The sequence below is a fragment of the Anomaloglossus baeobatrachus genome, chromosome 1 (genome assembly GCF_048569485.1).
Source record: "Anomaloglossus baeobatrachus isolate aAnoBae1 chromosome 1, aAnoBae1.hap1, whole genome shotgun sequence".
Taxonomy (NCBI): Eukaryota; Metazoa; Chordata; class Amphibia; order Anura; family Aromobatidae; genus Anomaloglossus; species Anomaloglossus baeobatrachus.
Genome location: NC_134353.1, coordinates 153,732,042 through 153,746,391, shown reverse-complemented (window position 1 = coordinate 153,746,391; position 14,350 = coordinate 153,732,042). Strand labels below are relative to the sequence as shown.

At 48.2% G+C, this 14,350-nt stretch overlaps 1 protein-coding gene across 1 annotated transcript in view; it reads right to left on the bottom strand.

The window, feature by feature from the left end:
- Window positions 1–14,350, bottom strand: part of ENPP6 (ectonucleotide pyrophosphatase/phosphodiesterase 6) — a 49,106-nt gene that overhangs the window by 22,270 nt on the left and 12,486 nt on the right. The window contains exons 2-4 of the mRNA XM_075334668.1: window positions 6,247–6,426; window positions 3,448–3,559; window positions 26–167 (exon numbers count right to left, since the gene is read on the bottom strand). Coding sequence (XP_075190783.1) covers window positions 26–167; window positions 3,448–3,559; window positions 6,247–6,426 — 434 coding nt within the window. The remainder of the gene's footprint in view (window positions 1–25; window positions 168–3,447; window positions 3,560–6,246; window positions 6,427–14,350) is intronic.

Below are 14,350 nucleotides of genomic sequence, written 5' to 3'. Positions count from 1 at the left end.
CATAAACATATAAATAAGTAATTACTGTAATTTGTTGGTCCAGGCTTTGTAACATTTGATCTACTACTCTAGTAGCATTTTTCCTTTGTTCAGACCAGGGTCCATAGTGATGACCTTCTATATCAACACGTTCATAATAGACGGCTGTCAGTTCAGCATTACTACCCCTGAAAAACAGTGAATTAGTTATATTAGTATGACAATAATAACAAAACGTATCAAAAAATATTTGATTTAATTATACAAAAATGCCTTCTAGATGATATTTAATATTACATGTACTGTATATAAAAGTAATTCCTCAACCTCACATGTGTACCTTAGGCTGGCCACTCTAAAATGTGCAGTTTTCCAGTATTGCAGGTCTGGCGAGGGGCCATGCAGATTAGCATCTCTGAGACAGTTTGACATTTTGTGCAGAAATTCTTTGGTTATGCAAACCAATTGTTGTAATAGCTGTCTGGGTGGCTTGTCTCAGATGCTCTTATAGGGCAATATGTTGGATGTGGAGATCTGGAACTGCTGATGTTGTTGAGGCAGTGAGTAAGAGTGGATCTACTGGACCACAGGTGAAACACGGGCTTACCCTTTAGTGGGAGATGCTTATCTAAGCACCTGCCATGAGGCAGATGCCAGGTACCTCTACCAGAGCAGTGTCCGGGACTGTGGCAGCTGACCTCCAGGACAGGAGACGGGCACAGGTATGGACACAGATGCTGGTATGTACAGGTGGAATGGCTGAGGCAAACAGGAAGGCGGGTATGGACTGGTATGGTGAGAACACATAGGACAGATAGTTATGGGAAGCAACAAAACAATAGACCTGGACTTGACAACTAGTTAGTAGACTGGTAGACTAACTAAAGATGTAGTGCAGGCAGCTCCCCTACTGGGAGGATGATTTAAACACCTAGTGCCTCTCAGCCATCTGCTAAGAGGCGTTTCTGGGAAATGGCATACTGGCACTGTAAGAGAATGACAGGTGTGCACGTACACGCCTAAGCGCATTCCCAGGGAGCTTGTGCAGCGGGGGACAGCTGTGGACGGCAGCGGAGGAGGACGCAACCCGGCCGCGGCAGTGAGTAAGTCAGCATCCCTGTTGAGGATAGCCCAGGCAGTGCAGGGAGACCAATGCTACAAGGTCCTGGGCTGGTGTGGTTAAACGTGGTCTGCAATTTTAGGCCAGTTGGATATACCACCAAATTTCATAAAACACATTTGAAGACATTTTACGGTAATGAAATAAACATTCAATTCACAGTCAACAACTCTGGTGGACATTCCTGCAGTCAGCAGCCAACTGCACTCCCTCTCTCAAGAACGTGAGCCATCTGTGCCATTGTGCTGTGTGATAAACCTGCACATTTTAGAGTGGCCTTTTATCGTAGCTATACAAAGGCACACCTGTGTAATAATCATGTGGTCTAATTAGGATCTCAATATGCCCCACCTGTAAGGTGGATGGATTATATCGACAAAGAAAAAGTGCTAACATAGATATAGACAAATTTGTGTGGGGGTGGACCAGGGTGTTTGTCAAGGGCGAGGGGCTCAGTCCTTTGGTGGTCCCATCAACTCCACAGAACAAGAGGAAAGGGACTGTTTGCTGTGATCCTGGCTGGGAGTGTGGTCTTGGTGTGTGCAAGCCATACCAGTGATTAGGCCATCGTGCAGGCCAGGATTCTTCTGCTGGGGAGTCAAAGACATGGATACAGATTTCTTTCTGAACAGTCTTTTATATAACACGTTGTACAATACGTTGAACACATTCTTTACAGCACATTTAGCTTTAAGGCACAGTTTTTCTTCAGGATGATCGATAATTCCTGATGCTACAGCTACTGTTTGTCTATTCTCCTCCTTACTGATTGGCAACACAGTCCCGCACAATAAAGTTATATAGTCCTCCCCGGCCAGGGTCTCATCCCACCCACTGGGACCTGTTCTCTAGTATGGTGTTGACCGCCATCGGACTCGCCTCCTTTAACGTAAGTTTCTGTAGTGACCAGATCTATGCCAAATCTCCAGTTGAGGACTCGTACCACTGGAGTCCGTACACTGACAGGGGAACTTCGGTAGAATTTGGGCTGGAACTCATGACTGCGGTTCGGGGGTTACCTTCTACACGTCCCCTGGAGTCCTTCCTGGGCATCTGTTCCCGCTGTGACTGAGAAGGTCAGTTGAAAGATGCCCCAAACACCCACATACTACGGCCTAAGGTGCCTATCTGGCTTGCACACTGCTCCTACTTGCTATAGTACCCACTAGTACAGCTTTCTACTAACTATGGACTAAACCAAGATGGAGTCACCTTATATCCTGCAGCTGGATCTTCCTTCAGTGGGCTACCCACAGGGCTTAAAGGGGTTTTCCACAAACAATATTAATTTTAAATTTTATTTTAATGAATAGATCTTGGAATAATAATCAAGTTGTTTCTGTGCTGAGATAATCTTATATATGTGCATATATAACACAGTATTATATATGTACACACACACACACACACACACACACACACACACACACACTATATGCTGTGTAATGGCCGTGTCTGAACATGCACGGAACATGGTCTGATCATACCACATCCCTTGGGCTGAGGAGGAACTAAAAAAGTATACAAACATAACAGCATGGAATCGCAAATTATTCTATGAGGTAAAATATTTTTTGGAGGGAAATGCTTTACCTCTAAAAGACAATCAGATATGATCCCGTACTGTGCTATCTGTATACTCTCTTTTGCACCCTTACCTGCCCAGGAAGTGTGGTATGATCCGACCATGTCCCTGTCGGTCAGACACAGCCAATACACAGCATATAGCAGAGGCAGATACATAAGATTATATCCGTACAGGAACATTTAAATAAAAAAACCACGTCCAAATGTATATATTATTATTATTCTAAGATCTATTGATTAAAATCAACTTTGAAATTAATTTTGTTCGTGGGAAAACCCCTTTAACTGTTCAATGCCTATAGCCCTCCTGTCGCTCGGCAAATTCTAATCTTTACACCTAAGGGCACTACCTAAAACCGCCACTAGACGGCCAAACTTATACTCTATGCATGAACACATTACATACACAATAGATACATGGACACAGTTCACATTACTATAATACAATGCAGTCAGTGTCTTCAGGGTAGGAGCACACGGACCTAGTCCGCCCCCTTACAATTGTGAACAACATTTGAGAGGAAAAAGCCTTTTGTGTACATAAAAAAAGTCTTAGATCTTTGAGTTCAGCTCATAAAAATGGGAGCAAAAGTGTTATGTTTATATTTTTGTTCAGTATATATTGGATGGGGTGAGCTGTATCAACAAACTTTCTTATATTACATATAGGATTGATCAGGTCTATTTAATTAAAAAAAGTTTTAGATATTTACTACAACTATCTAAAATACTGTAATAAAATATGAAATGTTTAATGGTACCTCAGAGTTTGAACAGCGTCATTTACTGCCTTGGTGAAATTAGCATCCGATGGAAAATTATAATATTCACGGCAGTAATTGGGTCTAACACCAAGAATTTCAACTTCGCAGCCTGCAAAAGGGTGAAAAATAGCTCTATTAAAGGACTACACAAATGAACATTGATATTTTGAGATATCATTGCTGACAATTAATATATATAACAATAATAAGGCAATCATTATATGTGCAAAAATTGTCAACGGTAGGGGGTGGGTAATTTATTTTCCTGAGCGGCCACATGAGACAGCATAACGTTTGCGTAGATCCCAGATATGTGGCAGGATGCTTGTCCTCATATAAGTCTATGGGGACCAGAATCTGGCGCTTAAAAATTGTGTTAGAAAGGATAGGGGGATTAGTTTCTGGGCTGCTCATTTGGCGTGGGGGCCCCTCATATTATGAAACCCACCACAGAAAAAGCATAGGGCTACAGGCTGCAGCCCCCAGCCATGCGCTTATCTTTGCTATGTATCAAAACAAGAGGAACCGTATACAGCTTTTTTTTTTTTTTTTAATGATTTAGATAAATAATTTAAAAAAACAGCGTCTGGTCCTCACCATTTTTGATACCCAGTAATGATAAAATCAACAGTTATGGTCTGCTATACTCAGGCTCAGGAGACCCATGGTTATTGGGCCCCTCCAGCCTAAAAATAGGAGCCCGCAGCTGCCCAGGATTGTCACATTGTTGCCAGAACTTTATAAAGATAATCTGAGAATCTAGCTCTAAAAATACAAGGTTTCTTTATTTCTTGTTTATATAAAGTGCATAATAACAGCAAATGTCAATCAACGCGTTTCAAGTACAAAACGCACTCAGTCATGACAGCAGCAGAAGAAATCCAGAAAGATTCTAGAGTGGCCTTCACAGTCGCTTGACTTGAACCTCAAAAAAATCTTTGACTATCGTTAAGGAATTTATTGTGAAGTGCATCAGATAACTTCATGATTATTTTAATCTTCTCTTAAAATATGTATTTAGAAAAAATAATTTATCCAGGAGGACTGCTTTTCTTCAGTTTTGATTTATCTCCATTGCTGCACAGGCTGCCGAGCACCGGAGATTACATGATTGCATATCTGGTGTACTGTTTTGTTTGCATGTGGGCAGAAAATTTTGGAGAGATTTAGCAAAGATGGTTCCAGCAAGCAAACCCATTATTATTAATAAACTGAAGGCCATTGCCTATGATGAATGGTCTAAGATTCCTCACTAAATGTCGAGGGGTGACACAGGATAACCTGGGACTGGGGCTCCCAGACTGGCCCTCAGGCTAGGGGCCTTGCTGTCCCTACTCCCAGAGATACAAATAAAGGTGACAATGTCTGGCCCACCTTCCTTACCCTGCTCCTGGCCAGCCCTGATATAATACCCACTCTCCCCCACCCCAGGGGAGGACCAGGACAGGAGTGGTGAGCCCACATACAGTATATGGACAAACGGGAAAACCTAAACTTGATCACACAGCTAGCACACCTGGAGCTATAAGACAATACGTGATCAGGAGAAAATAAAGAGCAGCGAGTAAATGCCCAGATGATGAGAGGATTTCCACAGCACACAGTAAAATCGCCAGCAACAGGAACACAACAGCACACAGACCAGGTTAGCAAAAGCTATAGTCGGCATGGGAGACAGATTGCTCCATCTTAAAAAAGGAGGAGAGTACCTGTGATAGATCTCCCACAACATGTGCCCAAAAGATAATCTGCAGGCTTGCAGAAATTAACTCCTGCTAGTCCGATCACTAATGAGCACACAGCTGGTGGACGTCCAAGCCTGCCTGTGCAACTCAGAAGAACCAGAGAAAGCATGTGGAGTGTCAGAGTCTGTAGTCTGAACAGCGTCTAATGCTACCATGACACTTGGCAAGTTTAGAGTCAATCACCATGTGGCAGTAATGCTGTCAGACGCTGGAGTCTGGCTATGCATCATGTTTGCAGCAGGTCATAACAGCCAGATGAAAGTAATAAGTACTATAGACGCTTATTGTGAGGGGTTGACTGAGGGTATGGTTCCACTTGTGCATAGCTGCGGATGTGAGAGCATTGGCAGTGATATGCTAATTACCCTCTGCTGCGAGTGTCAGCCGAGGGTCATGCGACTGTGATCCGATCTTGCGATCGTATCACAGCTGAGGAGAAGAGGGAGAGAACACTTTCTACCCATCTCCGCATACATCATACTGCGGTCAGATGACATGTGAGTGCAATGCGATGTTTCACACGCTCCCATAGACTTGTATGGGGGTGCGTGAGCCAAGAATTGCTGCCAGTTGCAGCGTGCTGCGACTCATTTCTCAAGCCAATGTGGCATGAGAAATCAATCGCAGATGGACACTGCCCCATTGTTTTGTACTGGTGCACGTGCAATGTGATGTTTTATCGGATTGCACTCATTCTTGCAAAACGCAATTGGAATCGAGCCCTAATTCTGAGACTGCAATAGTCATTAAAAGTGGCAATTTATGAATTAGGAGAAACCACTTATTATTTCAGCTGTATTCAGCTATTTATATAGTTTTTGTTTCATTGTATTTTCACAAACAGCAGAAAGATTCTAAATTTTGCTAGGATATTTAATTTGCAATATAAGTTGAACAAATTTGATTGCAACTGTATTAGACCATGTCATCGAACAATAAAAATCACCAGTAGATCAAATTCTCTATAATTACACAACCTTAAATATTGCAAATTGTGCCATATAATTGTAAAACTAAATACAAACAATATAATATTAAATATAAAAAATACCTGGCCAATAGTACATAAAAACTTTCCTTTTAGCTTTTTCCATTGTAACCCAGAGTGGCTCTGATCCATCCCACCACATTGGTGAAAGGCTATCTATATTAGCTCCAATATCAAATGACTTGTTTGTCTTCTGATCCCACATATAGTTTCCAGTCATCTGATGAACTTCACAGTGCCGCCCTGCAGGAACAAAACATGTATTACAGTTAGTAATCCATACAGTGAAGAATGTACTTTTTTCCCCCTTTCTTTGCAGTATTTATCATTTACACTAAATACAGTTGAAGATAGTTTTACATACACTAGATTAAAATACAGTTTTTCACATTTAACTTTTAATACTACAGTAATGCCCCTTACTTCTATTGGGTCCGTTGGGATCACTACTGTGTTTCAAGAATGTGAAATGTCAGAACAACTAAAGTCAATGATTTAGATATGGGGCATCACATCCTGAAAGGCTCAGAAGTACAGATGGGTGAATCCGCAAATATTCGGGATCAGTGGGTCCAAACAGATTTTTTTAAAAAAACAACTTGTTCTGCGGTCACAGCTGGAGGCTCCCATGGTACCCCACCTATGACCGCAGGTAAACTGATCTCAGGTGACCTCAGTGAACTCAATGACCTCACCTCAGGTTAACTGAGTTCAATGAGACCTGCATCTCCTAACAGAAAACCGCATTTTTTTGCCAAGAGATGCAGATTTGGTGCTGAAATTTAAACACTATATTCCTGCAGCAAATCTGCATCTTTTGACAAAAAAAAACGCATCTAAATATGATGCAGTTTTAATGCGATATTGATGCGTTTTTATGCCTGAAGATGCAGATTTGGTGCAGGAATTTGGAGTATAAATTTCAGCACCAAATCTGCATCTCATTGCAAAAAAAATGCACAAAAATGGTTTTGAAGACGTTTTGGTGCAGTTTTCTGCCAGGAGATGCAAAGTTGGTGCTGATCAAATGTAATGTGCCCCCGGAAGAGTTTTGTTTATGGCTGGCTGCATATGGTCAGGGACCCGAACTGCCCAATTAGTGACTTCCATTGGGGTTTATGTCAAGTCCAAGTCCCAAACCAAACTGTTTCAAAAGTCTGGCTTACCCCCCCGAAACAAAGTTCCATGGGTTAGCTCATCTCTATTCAGGAGTTTACCTGTGGTTAGTGTTTAGTAGCCTTTTAATTGGTTAACTTGGGTCAAATGTTTTGAGAAGCCTTCCAGAAGCTTCTTAACAATACGTTGTTGGAATTTAGGCCCATTCCACATGGCAGAACCGGTTTGTAGTCTCTTTGATCTCCCACGTTTTTCAGTTCTGTTCATAAATTTTCTTCAGGATTAAGGTCAGGACTTTGTGATGTCCACTCCACTATCTTTATTTTATTTTGACACAAATTCTCGAAGAATGTTGGTGGCTGTCTGCATGAGTTGGTGGAGGTCAGCGGAACCGTAGGGCTAGGGTCGGGCGGTGGCTCGCCGCTACCGAACCGGGGAGCAGATTGAAGCCAAGCACCAAGGCAGGGTACTCAGACCCCGACTAGGCTCGGAAGCCGCCGTAAAAGGTCAAATTTTCTGATTGCGGTCTGGACCTCAGGGGTTCATTCCCAACCAAGTCCCATCAGAAGGCAACAGCCCAACCCGTCCGGATAAGAGCCACCGCCAATGGCCAGAGATCCAAGGGCCAGCGCCTGCGGGCAAAACAGGCTCTCCCGACACGTACAAGCCGGGGAGCGGACTACCCGTGGGAAGCCATAGGAGTCAAACACTTACACATAGGTGCAGGGAACGACAGCTACCATCAACCCGTCCAAGGAGAGTGAAGACACCGCAGCCGACTGCGGGCCCCGTCCATCCAGCCGTTTGGTTTACCAGAGACTCTGTTCTTGTCTACCTGAGTGAGTACACCAGTGCCATCCGGCACCACGCTGCACCGCAACGTTGCCCCCGCGTCCACGCTGCCTCCTCGCATCGGCACCTGCACCTATCCCTCCTCCCTTCTCCCCAACCGGGGCCCCGGGACCAACCGCCCCTACCCATGGAGGGGTCAACACCTTAGCTGCTCTCCGCCATCGCTCCCGGGATACCCCGTCACCAACAGCGGTGGTGCCCACCATCACCCCAACCCGTGGGTGGCGTCACAACCGACATCCCACCAAACCTCCCCTTTTCACTCGTGGGCGAGGAGGCGCTGCTCGAGCCCCCAGGTCCGGCCCCGTGCTCGAGCCACCGAGAAGCAGAAGCACCGGACCCGAGCACCAGCGATTCCCAGGCGAGCGGCGTTCCCAACCCCTCCGCCCGCGGCAGTAGATATACACAGGAACTGAAAATGCATAGTCATTGTTGGATTTGCAGCAAATAAATGGTTAAAGGTTGTTGTATGCTATCAGCAAACAGATGGTTAACAATAGGCAGAAAGTTAACAATGTTTGCTTCCAGAAAGGACTGTTAAGGTACAGTAGTTTGAACAGCGCAAGTATAGCAAAAATAAATGGTTACCACAGGTCTGAAACATCAAGTAAATGCAAGTAGATGATGAACAGGCAGAAGGCAGACATTTGTTGAGGAGTTGATTAAACAGCTTAGTGAAATGCATGTTGAGGTAAACATCAAAAGTACAGGAGCTGTCTGAGTCAGCTTTAAAAGTTCTTGAGTGATGATGTTAAAGGCAGTTTACAAGTCACAGCAGTAACCTAACATGGACTGGCAGAAAGGGAACCGGCGAGGAGAAGAAACCAAGAATTAAAGCATAAGTCTGGACAGATGATGGTGAACAGAAGTCTTATCTCCTCTGCTATGCTTCTAAGGGGTTTGGGTGCACTTCTAAAGTTAATTCAGGGCGGTTTCAGACATCCATGTTTAAATCAGGTACAAGCCACATGCATGCTTATGGTGATACACATGTCACGCGTATGTCACACGTATGACATCTGTGTTTGCATATGTGTGATACGTACCGGAGAAAACACATGTCTTTGTAATAAAAATATTTTCTCTATTTACCTGTATCCAGCGCTGTTTTCTTTGGCTCTACTGCCTCTCGCTTCTGACCGCCACTTGTTATATTCATTGATAGAGCTGATCGGATCGGCAAAAAAACGGGATCAACGGATCACTGCTCAATTAAAAAAAAAAAAATCTTACAACCATATAAATGAATGGGGACCAGAATCCGGAGATTAAAAACATTGGTGGAAGGGATAGGGGGGTAGGAGCACGCGCGGTATACTCACCAAGGCTGTGTCATGGCGGCAAACTCTTTCCGGGTCACACTTTTACCTTCCGGAGCCGCCAATTCAATATTCATTGTTTGCCCGCCGACCGGCGCGTGTAATTTGTTGCAGCTAGATGCACCCCCACCCTGGGTGGCAGCATGTCAGCTGACTGCAACCAATCACAGGCACCAGGACGGTCAGTATGGTGGTCAGCGTGCATGTACCTAGAAACACATGCACGCTCCTGTCAGAAGTGTGCGGCTGTGCCGGTGATGCGATGTCAAACTCGTGAGAGTCCCTTGCATGTGTGACTCTGGCCTAAGAGAAACCACATGCGCCTTTTTTTTTAAATTTATAAGTAATAAAAAAAAAAAAACGATGTGCGGTCTTCCCTAATTTTGATCCCCAGCCAAGATAAAGCCAGCTGGGGGCTGGTAGTCTCAGCCCACAGCCGCCCGGTATTGCCGCATCCATTAGATGTGACAATCCTGATGCTTTACCGGCTATTCTCGAATTGCCCTGGTGCGGTGGCAATTGGGGTAATGAGGGGTTAATAGTAGCGCACAGCTGCTACTAAGCCCTAGGTTAATGATGGCACAGGCGTCTATGAGATACCTCCATCATTAACCTCTACATGAAAGTAAATAAACACAAACACAGACAAAAATCCTTTATTTGGAAGTCTGATGACACCCCCACGACACACGCGCTACAGCGGGTGTCAGGATAGTGACTTCATGGGTTCATCAGAGTTCATTGGGAACTCCAATGACCTCCTGGACGTTACTGCACACACACTGCTTGCTGAATACTAACCAGTCCCCGCGATGCTGTCCCCGGCTTCCAGGTACACATACACATACACACACACATTGCTGAATACTCCCCTGTCCCCGGCGATGCTCCGGCTTCCAGCTCTTCAGTTCAGTGAATAATCAATGAATATAATAGGTCAGAAGCGGGAGGCAGCAGAGCTGAAGAAAACAGTGCTGGATGCAGGTAAATATAGAAAATCTTTTTATTTAAAAGACTTATGTTTTTTCCAGTACGTGTCACACTGATGTCACACGGATCAAATCATTATGAGATCCGTGTGACACCCGTGCTGCCGGAGAAAAAAACGGACATGTCTGCATGTGTGCGTGCGGGGTCACAAGGGGTCACACGGTTTGTGTGAAAACACGGCCGTTTGAGTAACAGCATAGAATAACTTGGGTACGTGTAGCATCTGTGTTAAAGACGGATGTCGCACGTACCTGAAACACAAACATCTGAAAAATATGCCATGTGCCCGTATCCTTTTGGGTATATTCAGCATTGGACTGGGATACAAAGGGCCCACCGCTAATGTGGCGCCCTGGACAAGCCAGGTCGTCACAGGTACTACACCAACACACCCCACACCACGGTTAGGCACACCAAAGCCAAACACAAAGTCCTTGTTGCCTTCCTCCAGGGGCTGATGTCTACACCATGGGGTGGGCCAGGCGGTTGGTCCCACCCACCGAGGAGTTCACAGTCCTAGAGGCGGGAAAAGCAGTTCAGATCAGTTAGGGAAGTGAAGAGTGAAGTGGTAGTAGAGGAGACTGACGGCGTCCGGGTGTGTGGCCCGGACGGTACAGCAAGGTTGGCAGATGGTGGTGACCGTCTGCAGGAGAGGCCTATTGGAGCAAACCGTAAGGACCGTGGATGGGCGGTGGCCCGGCAGTACCGGACCGGTGAGCAAAGAAAAGCCAGCACCATCCGGCAGGGCTTACGGACCCCGACCAGGCTAGGAGTCGCCGTAAAACTGGTCAAATCCGTTAGCAAAGGGAACCTCCGGGGTTTCCCAGCAGCCAAGACCCGATTGAAGGCAACAGCTCAAACCGTAGAGGGAAAACACAGTCACCGCCAAGGCTACAGTTCCCAGGGCCAGAGCCTGCGGGCAAAAGGGGCTCCTTCAGCACCCATCCAAGCTGGGGAGCGGGTTACTGGTGGGAACGCATTGGAACCGTACACACAACACAGGTGCAGGGAAAGGCAGTCACCATCAACCTGCCGGGAGGAGAAACACCGCAGCCGTCTGTGGGACCCGGCCATCCAGCCGTTTGTTTTACCGGAGACTTTGCATTCGTCATTGGCTGAGTGAGTACCACCGTGCCGTGCGACACAGTGCTGCCCCTGCGACCCTGCACCTCACCAGGCCCCGTAACCCGCCTGCCCTACATCCATACCCTTCACCGTGCCCCGGACCAACCAACCCCCCTACCCACGGAGGGGAGAACCAACATCCAAGCTGCTCCCTGTCACCGCTCCCAGGATCCCCGTCCAGAGCAGCGGTGGTGTCACAACCTCACCACAACCGTGGGTGGCGTCACGGACAATATCCCTAAACCAAACCACCCCCTTTCACTCACGGGCGAGGAACGCCGCTCGAGTCCCCGAGATTCGGTCCACCGCTCGAGCCACCACCGAGCAGCAGCAGCCGGACCTGAGCAGTGGGTGAGCGCAGCGTCCCCTCCTCCGCCCGCGACAACTTGGCGTCACTAACAGGATCTTACCGCTCTGCCATCTGGTAGAGGTGCGCCTTGTGACCGCCGGAGGTGTCCGGCCGAAAATTTTGAGAAGCCGCCATTTTGGGCGTGAAAAGTCCCCGCTCGAGCGTCTCCTCGAGCAGTGGAGGCGCGAAAATCAAAGCCCCGCCCTGTAGAGGCGGAGCCAGAAAAAGACTAAGGGGGACGGATGGCGTCTGGCCGCATGTAGCCCGCGGCTATAAAAGCAGGGATGCCAGGACTCTGCAGCGATACTGGGTTCCTGGAAAGCACCATGGCCGAGATGCACAGCACCACCAGCAACCCCGTACTCCCCGCGCCAGGCACCGCGGCGTGGGTGAGGGACCGGACCGCCCCGCTGAGTGACCTTCTGCAGGCCCGCATGCAGCTCCTCCTGGAGGAGTGGGAGACCGACATGGCGGACGTGGTGGCTGCTATGCGGAGACGCGAGGTGGAGGAGGATTTGGAGGAGCGGGTAAGAGACCCATGCCCCTGTATTCCTGAGGGATCGGCCACTGCGGCTGGGGGGCCCGGCCTGCACCCGCTCACCATGCCTCTTCCCCCGCTACCCGTGTTAGCCGCTGCCGCCCCGCCACTAGGCCCGCTACCCGTCCAACTGGTAGCGATACCCTGCCAACCCGCCCCGGCGGACCGACCGGCTGCAGACGCTCAGGGCCGCCCTGAACCGCTCCTGTGGGAGCCGCTGAGACTGCGGCCCCTTAACGAAGATGTATCAGAAGCCCCGGCGAGGATAGCACTAGGTGCTGTGCCCGAGCCCGGGACCGTGGCGTGGATGAAGGCCAGAGTAATTGAATTCAACCAACGCCAGCAGAAGCAGATATACCTCATGATGGAGCAGTGGACCAACGAGGTGGAAATGCTGGTTGCGACTGCACCAATGTATGGGATGGGAGCAGATGTGACGGAGCCGATGGGTAACCCACGTCCCCATGTCCTACCAGGACCGGCCACTGCGGCTGGGGGGCCCGGCCTGGTCTCGGCCCTCGCATCGTCCCTGCCATTACTTATGGGGCACCTCAGTGTTTACCAACCTGAACTGCTACCCCGTGTTACCACAGTAGAATCTGATGTGCTGGATGTCGGAGGGCTGGAGACTGCGGCAGCTGGCGGCAATCCGCCTGGTGCAGGGACAAAAGATAATGACTCCTGCCCCGGCGCTGAGCCCACCTCTGAATTTGAGAAGGCGAGTGAGCGTCTCCGCTACGAGGGAGAGCCGGTGGTTTACTACACCCCACGCACCGGTGGAAACGGATACCGGGCACCCCTCTCCCAACAGGCCTGTCACTGCATGTTCGAAATATTAGTAGCAGAGGATGAGGCCACCTCAGCAGAAGAGTCAGAGTGAGAGCAGCGGAGCCCCGCTGCAAGTTGTCCCCGTTGGGACCACCAGTACCGTAGAAAGCTTGTGAATGATAAGTGATCAACCGAAGATGTGACCTGATTTACAACCGTGATTGAACCGGCCGTTGCCGGCAACTGTTGTCCCCGTGGGACTGTTTGTAACCCTTGCATAAGGGACTACTTACGGACAGGCCCGAGAACTTACAGGGCAACCACGAACTTGTGGTATGTAAATAAAAATGTTTTAAGGCTTGAAACCGTTACCGCCTCCGGAGAGGCTGATTTGGAGGATGGGCCTGGAGGAAAGGGATGGCCCAGGCCCGCCACTACCGAAACCGGTGGCGATCCTCCGGGGGTTCAGGGGTTCCCCATGGACGTGGGTCCCCTAAAAGACAGAACCCGCTCGGGCAACTTGGTGCTGGACTGGGGTCAAGGGGTGCTGCCCAGTTGCTTAGGAGCAGCATCAGGGCCAGGTTGCTTGGGTGGGAGAAGAGCAGAAGCCGTTACCGTTAGCAACATTTAAGAAATGTGCCTCCCGATGTGGGAAGATTGAAAATGCTTGTTTCATGTTTTACCATTTTTTATACTCTTTTTCCAGTTTGTGAAAATAAAACCGGTGATGGACGGGCAGCCCGCGGATGGTCTGCATTTTACTAAGGGGGAATGTGGCGCCCTGGACAAGCCAGGTCGTCACAGGTACTACACCAACACACCCCACACCCCGGTTAGGCACACCAAAGCCAAACACAAAGTCCTTGTTGACTTCCTCCAGGGGCTGATGTCCACACCAGGGGGTGGGCCAGGCGGTTGGTCCCACCCACCGAGGAGTTCACAGTCCTGGAGGCGGGAAAAGCAGTTCAGATCAGTTAGGGAAGTGAAGAGTGAAGTGGTAGTAGAGGAGACTGACGGCGTCCGGGTGTGTGGCCCGGACGGTACAGCAAGGTTGGCAGACGGTGGTGACCGTCTGCAGGAGAGGCCTATTGGATCAAACCGTAAGGACCG